Below are 14,072 nucleotides of genomic sequence, written 5' to 3' on the forward strand. Positions count from 1 at the left end.
TTTTGAAATAGGTGCGCCGCATGGACCATAGTGGCTGAGGTGACGGCGTGTGATCTGGTCGCCATGACAACCTGCCTATGGATCCACAAACCGGGGAACATCGAGAAGGAGATCACTCCCGCCATACCCTTTCAGTGTGAGTGTCTGCACGCACGGTCTACTCAGTACCGTTATTCTTGAACGTTTGTGTGCTATGTGTCAAGCCCAGGCTGTAGATAAAGAGCAGGCATTATTGAAGAATGTGTGCATCCCAGTTGAAACAAACTACAGAACCGTGTTAAAAATACGACTAAATATTTTATAGTTCTGACATTTCCGACAAAATGTTTTTCGTAGACGTAAATATTTTGTGTAGTAATGTGGCATCTTCTAGTGGTAGTCTAACGTTTTCTGTAATAGTTTTCGGCTGCCTGTAGTTCTGTAGTGCTTTTCGATTGTAGCTACAGCACATTCTTACGTTACTGAAGACATTCCCGTTGTCACAACAGATTAACTTTCCAAAGCCGCACATAAATTCTCTCGTGACTACAGAAAATTTTGTGCACCTTTTTTCCGAGTGGGCGGAGGAAGTCTCAAAAAGGGGCTAGGAACTCGACGAAAAGAAACTGCAGAAAGTCTGAGAGCGAGGACGAATATTTCAACACAATTATTTGTCTTCGTGTGGAAAGGTGCGGTCGCGTCATAAATGCTTTCTATATAAGTTTCTCCTGATCTCAAGGGGGAAGAATCACAAATCGCAGCCGTTCGCTGAGATCTTTGCGGCCACCATCACCGCACAAAAGATGGGGATCTACCGAGGAGTGAGCTAATGCAATCAGAAGAGATGCAATTTCAAGTGCTCGGTGCCAAAGAAATTGGGTCATGTTTTAGTGCAATCCTACAAACGGTTGGGAATTTCATTTACGGCAACAACATTATGCGCCAGCTCCTTAAAAGCTGCACAAGCAATCAACGCATCGGCATCCACTAGTGCGTTTTTTTTTTTCTTCAAACTTTCGCGAGGCAGCCGCATGTAAGCAAGATAAATATTTGCGCTAGAAGTTGTGCCTGTACGAAAACCTTGAACAACAATGGTGTCTTTAGTGTGGCTCTCGAATTCTGAGACGAAAGACACCAAGTATGCACGTTGAAAGCTCCAGGTGGTTGAAATTATCCAAGTCTTGCTCTGGGAAGCTAAACGCCATAAAACAAAAAAAAATCAACTGAGTGTTCTTAACATCAGCCTGACCGCACTCATAAGGGCACAAGCACTAGATATTAGGAGCAACTGGCTTTTCATTAGGCAGGACGAGAAAAATAAGATGGCTGCACAGTATGAAAGAGTATTGAGCAACAAATGAGGGGGATCCTGAGTTCTCAAGCCGAGCCAACGTTTCGACAAGTGGATCTCTCTTCGTCTGCGCCCAGATGAAGGCAAGTCCACTTGGCTCGACTTAAGAACTCAGGATCCCCCTCACTTGTTGCTTAGTGCTCTTTCATACTGTCTTTCATCTGTCATTTAAGAGGCGAGATCTACTAGTCCTGCGGCTCCGGCATAGTTTTCAGGTCTTCGCAGAGGCAGAGAAGCCGAGACCTCAGTGATGCTGATTCGTGGCCTGTTTTCCCTCGATGCAGTCCGGCAGCTGGTGACGACGGCGCAGCTGGTGGTCCCCTGCATGTATCCGGTCGTGTGCAACGTGCTCGTCTTCACCGCTTTCATCTTGATGAGTCTGATGGCCAACGTAAGAAAACATGTCTGACGGCTGCCGAGAAACCGTCTAGATCATTGAGTGTCTTACTGGACAGTTGATGAAAGTGGGGACGAACTAACGAATCAATCAATCAACCAATCATTAAATCAGTTAGTCTCTCTCTTTGTCTGCCGGTCTGTCTAGTCGGTAGATCAGTCGGTCATTGAGTTAGTGAGTTAGTCAGTAAGGTCAGGTCAGGCCCCGCCCAGTCAGCCGTTATGCCAGGAAGCATGCGAGAACTTTAGATGAGGTGACAAAACAAGAGAACAAGCAGTCTCTCAAAACGCCAGCCATTTAGCCTCATATAGCCTCCGACACTTTGTAGTCGGAACAGTACAGGCTCTTGCCACTATGCAAAAAAAAAAAAAAAAAAAAAAAAAAAACAGGCTCTTGCCATCAAGCCTTTATGAGGTGGCCGCTAACAGCCCGCTACTCTAGATGAGACTTTGCTAAAATGAAGGCACTCTGTGTGTTATAAACCGACGCAGAGTCGCACAGCACGGAATCAAAAGCGTTTTATTCGAAAAATGCCACTGCTTACATAACTACAGCAATGGCCGGTATTCGCGCACTTGGGGATGACAAACTGGCGCATGCTCTCTTGTGGCCCACCGCCGTCACAGCGTGTGATTACAAAATCTAGCGATGTGCGCGATTATCCCTCCACGGTGCAGGTTATGCTCGTGAAGACGTGCGTGACGGATATTTCCACGGCCCTCTGCAATGTCACCAAGAGGGGTGAAGCCTGGATGCTGTGCGTGGTGTGCGCTCTTGCGTACGCTTGCAGCGTCCCCTTCTGCACACAGGTAGACACTTTATGTCACGTGATTGCCATTTACTCATCATCATCGTCGTTGTCATCATCATTATCATCATCATTAGCCGGATTATACTCACTGCAGGGTGAAGGCCTCTCCCATATTTATTTATTTTACAATACTGTGAGCCTTTCTCAGGCTCTTACAGGAGTGAAAAAAAAAGTATAAAAAGGCAGCAGGGAAAGCATACAGAGTACACCGTGAATAACACATCAAGGTTGAGGATATTGTCAAGCTACGTTAAGACTCGTGAACAACAAAGAGGGCAGTGAAACAACAACACTACGGCAATGACATTTCTTGAAAAAAAGATTCAACGCTGGCAGAAAAAGCATCAAGTGATACATTATTCATAAACTGGTGGGGTAGGTTGTTCCATGTTTCTATGGAACGGGGAAAAAATGAGAATTTGAACAAGTCACATTTAGCAGAAAACGGTCTTATACACATGTCATGGTTAATTCTTTTAGAGCGATGATAAGGCGGCTTTAGGTACAAATCTTTATCTATGTTGATGCTATTGTTATATAGAAGGAAAAGAAATTTCATGCACGCAGTCTGTCTCCGGCATTCCAACGTCGAAATGCCCGCGCTTTCACGCAGATGTGTCACACTTTCGTAACGTGAGTAACGGTTATATATAAATCGGAGTGCTAGATTTTGAATTCTTTCCAGTTTTTTGTTCAGATAAGATTGATGACGGTTCCAAACTATTGCACTGTACTCAAGAATGGGTCGTACTAATGTCTTATATGCGTTTAGTTTTAGATGTGAGGGTGCAGCTGAAAATTTCCGCCGTATGAATCCAAGTTGTCGGTATGCTTTTGTGCATATGTTATCGATATGAGATTCCCAACTCAATTTTTCCGTGATTGTTACTCCCAGGTACTTAACTTCTTTACTGCGTGTCACAGCAGATCCTGATAACAAATAAGTGAAGTAAATGGGAGTCTTCTTCCTAGTTATTGTAATAGATTATGTTTTGCAGACTTTTATTCTCATTCCTCCAATTAACCCGGTCTGTACTGGCTGCATCCACTTGAGACCTGCGAACTTAACCTCATCCGCCCACCGAACTTCTGGCCGCCTCCTGTTACGCTTTCCTTCCCTCAGAATATAATGATTTACCCTAAGCGACCATCAAGTATCCTCTCTTGCACTACTAGCCCTGCCCAAACCCATTATTATTCTCGATTTTTTCCTAGAGTGTCATTAACTCGAGTTATTTCTTTGACCAACTTTGAACGCTTCCTATCTCTTAACGTTACACCTACACATTTTTTCGTTCCATAGCCCTCTGCGCTGGCGTCAACTTAAGCATTACCATTTCGTTAGGCTCCATTTTTCAGCCCCATAGTTGAGCACGAGTAAGATACAACTGTTGTATACTTTCCTCTTGAACGATACTGGTACGCTGCTCGTCATAATATGCAGTATACTGTTATGACTAGCAGCTGTTACTAACTGCCATTTATGTTTCCTAAAGCAACATGTTTGCTTGCTCTCGATAGGTTGTACACCTACATAAATATGGAGACGGGGGAACAACTCAGAGGCGCCACGTTGGCTGTATGTGTCTAGTTCATTCGATCTCATGTCATCATTCGGCTAGTCGTCCAGCACCCATTTCCCATTCTCCGCAGCCAACTACTGCGACACCGTAGTCGATATTAGGAGAGCCACAAATATGCCGGATCATTCTTAGAATGGTACTGGTACCTCTGTACTGTGCGAGTACCTTATATTGTCCGCTTCGCCGCCTATTCATTCACCAATGCGGAGCACATGACCAAAATAAATAAAGTCAGAAGAGAGGAAAAGCGCAGTATCTGTCACACTTGTTTCTGTAGACACTTGAACCGCGCTGTAGGGGAAGGGAGGAAGGTGGGTGCGATAGCGGAGAGAGAAAAAGAGGTGCCGTAGTGAAGGTCTACGGAATAATGTCGACCACCTGGGGACCTTTAACGTGTACTGACATGGCACAGCACACGGACGCGTTTCGTAACCGAAAATGGTCAGTCTTTTAAAAATGCAGTTGTCCGCATTTACCCTTGACTTAGTGACCTGTATATTGAGCCTGAGTCAGTTATGAAAGTGTTTTAGAGCGCGGCTTTTTGGCGTCCGTTCCTGGGTTTCGCGTCGGCGTCGGCCTCGTAACCAGCTCCGCCCCCCTTTCATCCCCCCAGCGCTAGCAGCGACCGACTGATACCGCTGGATGCCGCTGACGCCGCTAGAGAGTCAAGATAACGTGACTGCATAGAATACCGTCGCCGCCATGCAGAAAGAGGAGGGGAGGGTCCCCCCCCCCCCCCCCTGTTCCTGTGTGGCGGATAGGGTGCTCTTCAGTTGCCGACGCGCCGGTTATTTCACGTAGGCCCCGGCACATCGACGAATACGTGACCACCTTCCCACGGCTAGACCTGGTTCTTGGCGCTGCGGAAGCGAGGGTATCATATTGTTTGCGTCGGCATCGGCGGCGTTGTCCCTGAAACCAACTCCGCAGCTGGGGTTGACTCACTATCGGCGTCAGCAGCATCAGTCAGTCGCTGCTATCTCTTCCCTCCTCCCTTTATCGCGTTGTCCGCTTGCTGCGCGCGCTTCTGCCCCCATCGTTTGCCGCTGGGTGTACACGCCGCCCCCCTCCCCCCTCTCCCTGCGAGTCTCCGGTTGTCAAAGCGCCGGCTCGAACTTAATTCCTTTCTTCGCGCGCTCTAAAAAATTCTGTGATAGCGCATATATGTGTTGCTCGATTTCTTTGCCTCAATCTATCGAAAAGGTGAAACAGCTTATTTGCTGCGCTCAAATTTCGCATTAGGAAGTAACGTAATCGTCGGTAATTTTTTAGTTACCTTTCAGGATTTCTCAAGGCGCTGTAACTTTCATTTTGCAGTCTTCTTATTCCTGAGCAAGTTTTAAAGAGGTTCATACGTGTCGGAATGGTTTAGTGTAAATATTGAAAGACTAAAAATACCATTTCCGGCAAAACAGCTACCTAATCTTTAAGTAACGTCTAGCACATTAAAGGCCAGGAAATACATGCCATTCTTTGTTGGCAATTAATTGATTGTAAACATCTTCCCCTTAAAGGTTTCTACGTTGATTATTTGTGCATACAAATTTAATTATTGTTTGGGCACTACATTAGCTTCCTTCATTATATTTAAGATTTGTTTACTTTACTGAAGAAATACAAAAATTTCCTGACTACCAATTACTTCTTCCGCAAGGGAGGACTCTATATCCACCAGATATTAGAGGAGGGACTGGCTCGCAACCTCTTCTTTGTCATCGCCATTGTGCAAGTCATCAGCCTCTGTTGGTTCTATGGTAAGCATACCTGTGTTTAATACATATCCGGCTTCTGTCTCGCGCAAGAATATCACTTCCGGTATTGATCCTTTGTTAGGAAGGAGTCAATGGCTTAAGTGACGATGCGAAACATGGTTACTGGGACCGGTCCCTAGAATGGACCGAAAGAGGATTCGACACCTTATTGGAGCATACCAGCTTTCGTTGCATGATTTTGTGCCATTCTTTGCTTTACGATGTGACATGGGCTACGAGCGGATTTCATCCTTTATATTTGTACTTTATCGAAGCTGCGTAATAACATTGTTAAAATCATAGCAGTAAAAGAAGACAAAAATTATAGGGAAACATTATTTTAACGGCAAACTTCGACAGCACTAGAGGACACTAGCTGCTTCGTGTTTCTCTGTGTCAGATAATCCACTCCATACACAATGATGCCACTATTATCGTCTCTTTATTGTCCATGCTAAATTGTTCACAGAGCATATCATTGTGGAGTTAGCCTTCATTCGCGTTTTCCTTGGCCGTCCTAGTCGCTAGGATGGAGCCGCCTCTACCAAATATGTGCCTTGAGAGCTAGTCCGTACTGCTCGCGCTTAATTCTATAGGCAATTGTATTATTCGAATTACGCTTTTACGCACCTGTGTCATGGTGACGTCACCGTCACAATGATACAAAAGTAAGAGAAATAGTGCCGGAAAAAATAGGCATGTATTTCAATACTATGACGATGCTCTTCTTAGTGCTGTGTTTCTCATCCCATTTAGGCCACCAACTTCCCGTGCCATCATTTTTTAAGCTCATTACGTTCTTGCGTACTGCGTCCTTTTCACTGTATTTACTGCACAATCTTCTCCCTTTCGAGTGGCCAGATTTAGATATCACATTTTTTCCCCTTTAACTTCGAAATTCACCACAAATATATCTTCCAATCGTCAAGAAGTGGCTGTATTATATAAGCGAATTGGTCATTAATAATGATGGAAGCAAGGCGCCTGTGTGCTGTGCGATGTCAGTGCACGTTAAAGAACCCCAGGTGGTCGAAATTTTCGTAGTCCTCCACTACGGCGTCTTTCATAGCCTGGTTGCTTTGGGACGTTAAACCCCACAAACCAAACCAAACCTAATGAAAACGTCTGAAATAACATTTCTACAGGCACTTCAACAATAAGGCGAGTACCTCTGATGTAAAGTATACTTTCTTTTTGCATAATTATTTTACAGGAGTTCCAAGACTGATATTCGATTTGGAGTACATGCTCCATGATTCAGTGGGCATCTACTGGATCTATTGTTGGGCCTTCACAGTTCCTACCATCCTGTTGGTAAATTTCTATTTTTTCTTGGCACGTGGTCTTGCTTGGGAGGTAGAGATGCGCAGAGAAAGCAGCGTTGCCTGGACAAGTGATAGCTTTGAATGAGCGAACTAGATACAATACCTGTTTTTAGTTAATTCAGATTCTGGATTACTTATTGGCTTTGTTAGTGTCTCTCTTACACAAAAGGACGTTGTTACTGCTGAGAAAATTGCATAGAGAGGTTTTCCAGCGAGTCGACTCAAACTTGTTTTGCTCTAAATAAGACTTCGTTATTAGAATTCAGTGGCAGTTAGTCTATAGCCTCAATTATTCGCAACAACGGTGTTGATGCATGCAGCTAAATGGCATACCGTTATTTAATTTCTTGTCTTTCTTAGTTTATAGGAGCTCCTTTTTAAGTGAAAATGGTGTTTCTGCCAATACAAAGTTGTATAAACTACTGGTACAGAGCAATTTTATTTTGCCCTAAGGGTCCATTTAATGTAAGAGTCTGCTCCTTTCTTTAAGTGTAACATTTGCTGTCTGTAATAGCAATAAAAATGCACTATGTAGGCAAAGATGTTCGCGTTCGACTTATATCACCCATCAGCTTACTATTGCTTTGTACTGTTGGGTGCATGTAGTTGTACGTTGTTGTGAAGATTTCGCCAAAGTTATGTAGTGGCTAACGTAGCGTTCGGTGTTGGACTACCGTCAAGCTTAGCTCGGCCCAGTTGATATTGCTGTCGACGTTTTCAGCGCTGGTTTGTAGGCAGCTCAGCATGTATCAGTATGGAGCAGCTTCGCAGCTATCGAGGTAACTGCGTACAGTGCTGCGCAGCTCGTGACAGTTGAATAGGAATTTAGCCTGGGCAATCTATTAGCGATCACTTAAAACTAATCGATCATATATAGACATTTGCAGTCCTTTATCTCGTCGTTTCTCTTAGTTCATATTTTCCCTGTTCATTTGTTTTCTATTTGTTTATTATTTTTGCTAATATCGCTTCCCCCTTCGAGGGGCTGCTGCAGGGCGGAAAAGTGTGATAACAATGAGAAAGTGCGGGAAGACGAAAATCAATACAAACGTGATCCACGTCAGATGCTAATACCGAAAATAGTCTGGGTGACGATATGAAACTTGACAAGCCCTGAAAAAACACGGCTCCAATGAATTAGTTATTCGAAGCATACAACCAAGAACATTCAATGTATACCTACAGAACGCATGCTTCAATGGGTCACATTCGTTATCGGAAAAGCGATTTTAATGAGTTTAAGCTCCAGTCAATGGCATGAAGTTGCGAATTTCCTTTTATTCATTGATATTGTTACGGACTTCAAGGAAGAAGAAGCGGGCAGTGGCGCGGACAGGAGCGCTCGCGCTAGGCCCGGCAACATTTCATTTAAACGTCATCTCACTGTCATCGACCATCTCTCTGTCCTCTGTTCTCCTGTTTTCATCGGCTTGCGCATCGTAACATTTGGTTGGAGGTGCGAGGTACTTCATCATCACCCCCTCATCCTGGCCTGGAGCTTCGGTGCCCTGCGACGTTTTGCGCCGTCGGCTGAAGGAGGCATCGTGTAGCTGTTCCCCAGCCTGCCGGACCCAGCAAGACCTTGTCGTTCCGCCGCCCCGTCCCACCGCCCCGTCCACCCGCCCCCACCACAAGACACGACGAAGGAGAGACTGACCCGAGACGCCGCACATGACTACAAAACACAAGAAGAGACCCGAACGACCTTATGTGACCCCACTGAGCAGATGTACCGACCAAAGACCCCATGACCCAAGACACCGCTACACTTCAATACGTCCTCCCCTGCCTATGCCATACGGTGCGTGCCTTGGCCTCCGCCATCGAGTCGTGGAAACGTGCGGACCGAGAGTGTCCTGGACCAATGTTCATAGGGAATCATCGCTCCGGCAAGCCGTTCTATTCTTTCTTCTTCCTCTTCTTCTTCAAGCATCCAGACACGCCCATCATCATGCCATGCAATCATCAACATCGTACACTTCCTCGTCCACGATCGGGACGATCGCTCGGTGGCCCCGGGTCATGTTACGAACATCAAGGAAGAAGAAGCGGGCAGTGGCGCGGACAGGAGCGCTCGCGCTAGGCCCGGCATCATTTCATTTAAACGTCATCTCACTGTCATCGACCATCTCTCTGTCCTCTGTTGGCCTGTTTTCACCGGCTTGCCGCATCGTAACAATGTGATTATCAAATTGGTCACAGGCCGCCACTGTACAAGGGGAAAAAAACAGCATTTCAGTGTATAGTTTCTGGCATGCAAGTAGAACAGACTGTGAATAGAGCGGCTTACTGTAGGATAGCGAGATGTAAAATAAATACGCTACCAAGTATCGAAAATTAATTTACCTTTGTTTACTTTCGGTATGGAGCTAAAACTTCAACTTCTAATTCTTTCAGATGTTCAACTTATTTCCCCTACTCAAATCAGTTCCTAAATAAAAAAAAAAACAAATGCATTTCATTGCATTCGCTCAGCATGCGTTCTTAATCTTTTCAGTAATAACCAGGGGGGGGGGGGGGGGTCAAATACAACATCAGGAAGCATGATGTGAACATGGTTCAAGAAAGGAAGATAAAAAATGAATTTTACTAAGATACAATGCAACAATTTTGCGGAAACACAAAATTGCTAGGAGGTATTAGCATATCGGCCTATTTCAACATTTTATTTCATAAAACACAGCTTTCTGTTTATTTCTAGGTGAAAAAACGTTTTCCGATTTTTTTGGTGGTTGCACACGTGTATGTTTTGTACTGGTGAACTCTAATAGCCTGGACGTAACCACACTGCGAGTGATTGTTCCCGGAGCCAAAGCTCAGGATCTCGATGCCTTTCCTTGCGTTGCCGCTTCAATCCCAGAGAGAGTAAGGATCGACATCAGTAAGTTTTACTCCACGCAGGTTACTGCCACGCTGTACGTTAGCAAGGGAGCCTCCTCGGCGTCGTTGGTGATTGGCGACTACATATATCCGCACTGGGCGTCCGTGTTTATGTGGGTGTCCAGTGCGGTCAGCCTGCTGACAGTTCCGTATATGGCGGGCCGCCACTGGATTGACGCTGACATGGTGCGTCGCGTAGCATGAGATCATTTGGGGCCTATAGACCTGATTGAAACTGTAGGAATACAAGTAATAATATAGACAGTATGCACCTACATCACAGTGACGTCATTTTCGTGCACGAGGCACGGCGAAGAACTGTAGGCGTATCTAATCGGCTGATCGTTACCTGTTCCGATACTTTAGTAGTGCCTATTGTACTCATCTTTTTACTTCCTTATGTACCCTTCCTTATGTGTCAGTTAACGGCCAACACAGTCGATGTGTCACAGTGTATTTGCACCCAGCTCGATCAAACCCAAATTGCCATGTCCACCGCCATTAACATTTCAAAAACACGTTACTAAAACAAAAATTAGAGGTCACTGCAGAAGCTGCATTGGGAGAATGCGGAAGCTTCAGCGCTTTCACGATGTTTTTGCAATTTTTCCTTTTAAGGCGAAAGTCTAATGACTCATGCTGTCGTGGACAAAATCTGTCTCACTTTTGTGAGGGCTGTGATTGGCCGAGGCGGGTTGACGTCATAGAGGTCTCGACCAATCACAGAGCACCACCACAGTATGCGCGGATGTGTTCCTTACATAGCCGTATGCCAATGAATGATCAATTTATAATTACTAAATAACTGATACATAATTACTGAATAATGACTAATTAGGTAGCTTTAATTGACTAATTAATGACTGATCAATTAATTACACACTTAGTAACTAACTTATCAATAAATGAATTGTTTAATTGCTAATTAGGGCCAGTTGCGAAGCAGAATGCGGCACTCAGGCTTTCGCCTTTCACTACTTTACTCGCTAAAGTCCCTCGTAATTATTTGCTTTACTTTAAAATGTAGTTCTTGTTTTTATGGTATTTCATTTATTGTAATTGTTAAGTTATTTGTCATTTATTTTATTGTTTCTATTTAGCACTATAGTTATTATCGTCGCTATTTATTATTACTATCGTCATCATCATTGCATGCCTTTACATATACTTTTTACAGATCCTATTAAGGCTTTCGCCTTAGTCATTGGTGTACAGGAAAGTAAAGCCGCCGTATCTCTCACATTTTCTCTGTGGACACCTGGGCCGCGCGTACTTCGACTTCAGGATTTGCGTCGGTGTGGGGGGGGGGGGAGGGGGGTATGGACTGGCTGCTCCTGGCCCTACAGGGCTGGGAATGGTAGGTCCCTGCAGTTTGCGGCGGTGGCTCGCCTGCTACCGGTGGTTGTACGCGTTGTAGGCCGTCATTGCAGCCACCACCGCTTCGCTGGCGGACGACGGTTGTTGCGACGCGCGTCTCTCTATCTCCCTCTTCTTTGTCTTTCTTCTCTATTTTTCCTCTGTCCGCGCGAGGCAGCGAAAATGGCTCAACTACAGAGCCTGTAGCCGTCGCATGCATTTCCTTTTTCTTCTTTCTGCAGTCGCAGAAAAAAGTTTTGCGTCCACATTTAGCGGCCCCGTTCGGCCTCATTACAGTGAACTAGAATTCTAGTTCACTGTAGCCTCACCAACGTAGCCCGAGACGTCCTTTCACCTTTAAAAAAACAGCAACAAATTTATAAGGAACAACACTGTGCAGAGCAGCCTATTTATTGCTTCTGTTGAGGCATACGTTCTTAGTTCTTAGTCCATCATTGTCATTTTCCCTCAGATGTTTTGTATGGTTTAGCACCAGATAGTCTTATTGGAATCACACATCAAGGACTGTGATGCTCACAATTCATGGGCCCCATGCGTGAAATGATAACGTACTAGATGTGACGTAAGAATGACACCTCATCGTGTCGCAGGATATCTGGAAGGCCCTGGACACGGACCCCATGTGGGGCCCCCTGGATCCGGACCGCACCTTTGACTACAACGACCGCGTTCGCACGCTGATCATCACCGCGGCAACCAAGGATAAGAATGAGCCTTACGCCTCGCGCGAGAAGGGAGGCTCGGCCACAAGCCCCAATAGCCCCACAACGTCTTTCGAGATTGAGATGAAAAACTGATGGACCCTGCAGACGCCGCGTGCTCTTATTTTGTGGACGCGCTTATATTACTTTCTTTGCTTCTTGGTTTGCTCCATTTCGAATCGTAGATTTGAGTCTTTTCAAATGCACTTTTTTCACTACCAGCTCCTTACCAATTAATGCCCCAATTCAAGTATATAGGTTCCAGCTTTTTCCCCTAACCACACCTTCTCATTTTCATCAACTATCAGTCTTCCATCTTAGTGTTTATTTGAAAAACAAAAACAACAACTACTGAAAATACGCATTACGCACGAAGTACATCAGGTTTTCGCAAGCCTAGCTAACTCTCGCATCGAATAACCTCATGAGACAAGGCAATTAGGGCATACTTTAGCTTTACTACCACAGTCCATATTGAGAAGCTCGATGAATGGCTTTTAGCCGGTTAAGACGCTATGCTTACTATGTTAATTTTCTGTTTGTGAAAAACGTTTCATTGTGTAGTTTATTCATGGTGACGCAGTTGAAGAGAGTCGACTCAGGTATGCAGTGCACATTCAGTAGTAAAGAGCCGCTTGCATAGCCAGCATGTCCGAATACTTGCCTGCTAATGTGATGCAACTTGACAGCCTCAAAAGTCAGATTTTACTAGCATATCTCATAATCACGGCAACCCTTCGAGACTTGAGGCGCCCGTGTGCTGTGCGATGTCAGTGCACGTTAAAGAACCTCAGGTGGTCGAAATTTTTCGGAGTACACCACTACGGCATCTCTCATAGCCTGAGTCGCTTTGGAACGTTAAACCCCCAAAACAAACCAAACCAAACCTCAGAAATCATACGCCTCATTTAATAAGTTTTACTTGTGGGCATCTGGACTTGCAAAAAAGAAGAGACCCAAGAGGGGAAGGAGGTTAAGGAAACGCCCATATTTTGCTGCACATCAAGGCGCATTACGGTGCACTTGTTACCATTCGCTCAGTCAAGACAGCCACCGGAACAAACAATAGAACGATACGTTCGTTTCTTTTAATTTTGCAAATTTCAAGAAGCTTGCCAGAGTCCGTTTACATCAAGGTGCAGCCATCAACATAGCGTATGTGTGGTTGTTGCTGTGGCGCATACTTTTTCTTGGTAGTAGGAAGGGTGGACCGAGAGGATAAAGAACTAACAAGGTCTATTTCGAGCAACGCCAGTTTCTCAGACTCATTCATTAACCTATCGACCTTTCCAAATTCCCCTGGAGCCTTTTGACAGGCTCATAAGGAGTGGGTAAAAAAGTCACAATTTCGCGCAGTTTAGAATACATCCTAGAAGACAAAAAACAACAACAAAGGAATAACGAGGAAAATTGAACAACAGGGAACATTAAGTATTTTGCTTAATACCGACAATGTATGCGCATTAAACACACCCAAGGCACTCCATGATTTGCTAGATTTGTTATTGTTTTACAAGAAGTTCAGAAATTATGGAATATTTTCCTGTGCTATTGTATAATTTTCTGCTATTTATTCTCAAATATATACGTAAACAAGAGGCATATTTTTTTACTTCCGCTCGTGGTGTATGTTTTATTAGGGCTAAACCCTTATGAGTGGTTCAACAGAGCGCGCCGGCAGCGCGCGCAGGCAGAGTGTGTGGTAAGAGCTTATCATCAAAACGTGCCCGCACGAATGATTTATTGCATTAGTAACTATTATATCAGTACCAAATTTGGTAACCAATCTAATTAGATTATGGCCAAATTAATGACTACCTTTAAATGTGAATGGGCCGACCCTAAAATTTTGCCCCCTGCACCCCCAACATTTGAGTTCGTCTAAATTGGACAAAAATTGATGTCTAACCTAATTCG

At 44.7% G+C, this 14,072-nt stretch overlaps 1 protein-coding gene across 1 annotated transcript in view; it reads left to right on the plus strand.

The window, feature by feature from the left end:
- The window catches only part of LOC146179448 (uncharacterized), a 76,476-nt gene extending 62,774 nt beyond the window's left edge, over window positions 1-13,702 (plus strand). Inside the window, exons 15-21 of the mRNA XM_084579885.1 lie at window positions 12-136; window positions 1,615-1,721; window positions 2,405-2,536; window positions 5,776-5,875; window positions 7,086-7,186; window positions 10,099-10,263; window positions 12,045-13,702. Coding sequence (XP_084436011.1) covers window positions 12-136; window positions 1,615-1,721; window positions 2,405-2,536; window positions 5,776-5,875; window positions 7,086-7,186; window positions 10,099-10,263; window positions 12,045-12,251 — 937 coding nt within the window. The 3' untranslated portion in view covers window positions 12,252-13,702. The remainder of the gene's footprint in view (window positions 1-11; window positions 137-1,614; window positions 1,722-2,404; window positions 2,537-5,775; window positions 5,876-7,085; window positions 7,187-10,098; window positions 10,264-12,044) is intronic.
- The last annotated feature ends 370 nt before the right edge of the window (window positions 13,703-14,072 follow it).

Source organism: Amblyomma maculatum, chromosome 9 (genome assembly GCF_055883805.1).
Source record: "Amblyomma maculatum isolate TAMU_Amacu chromosome 9, ASM5588380v1, whole genome shotgun sequence".
Classification (NCBI taxonomy): Eukaryota; Metazoa; Arthropoda; class Arachnida; order Ixodida; family Ixodidae; genus Amblyomma; species Amblyomma maculatum.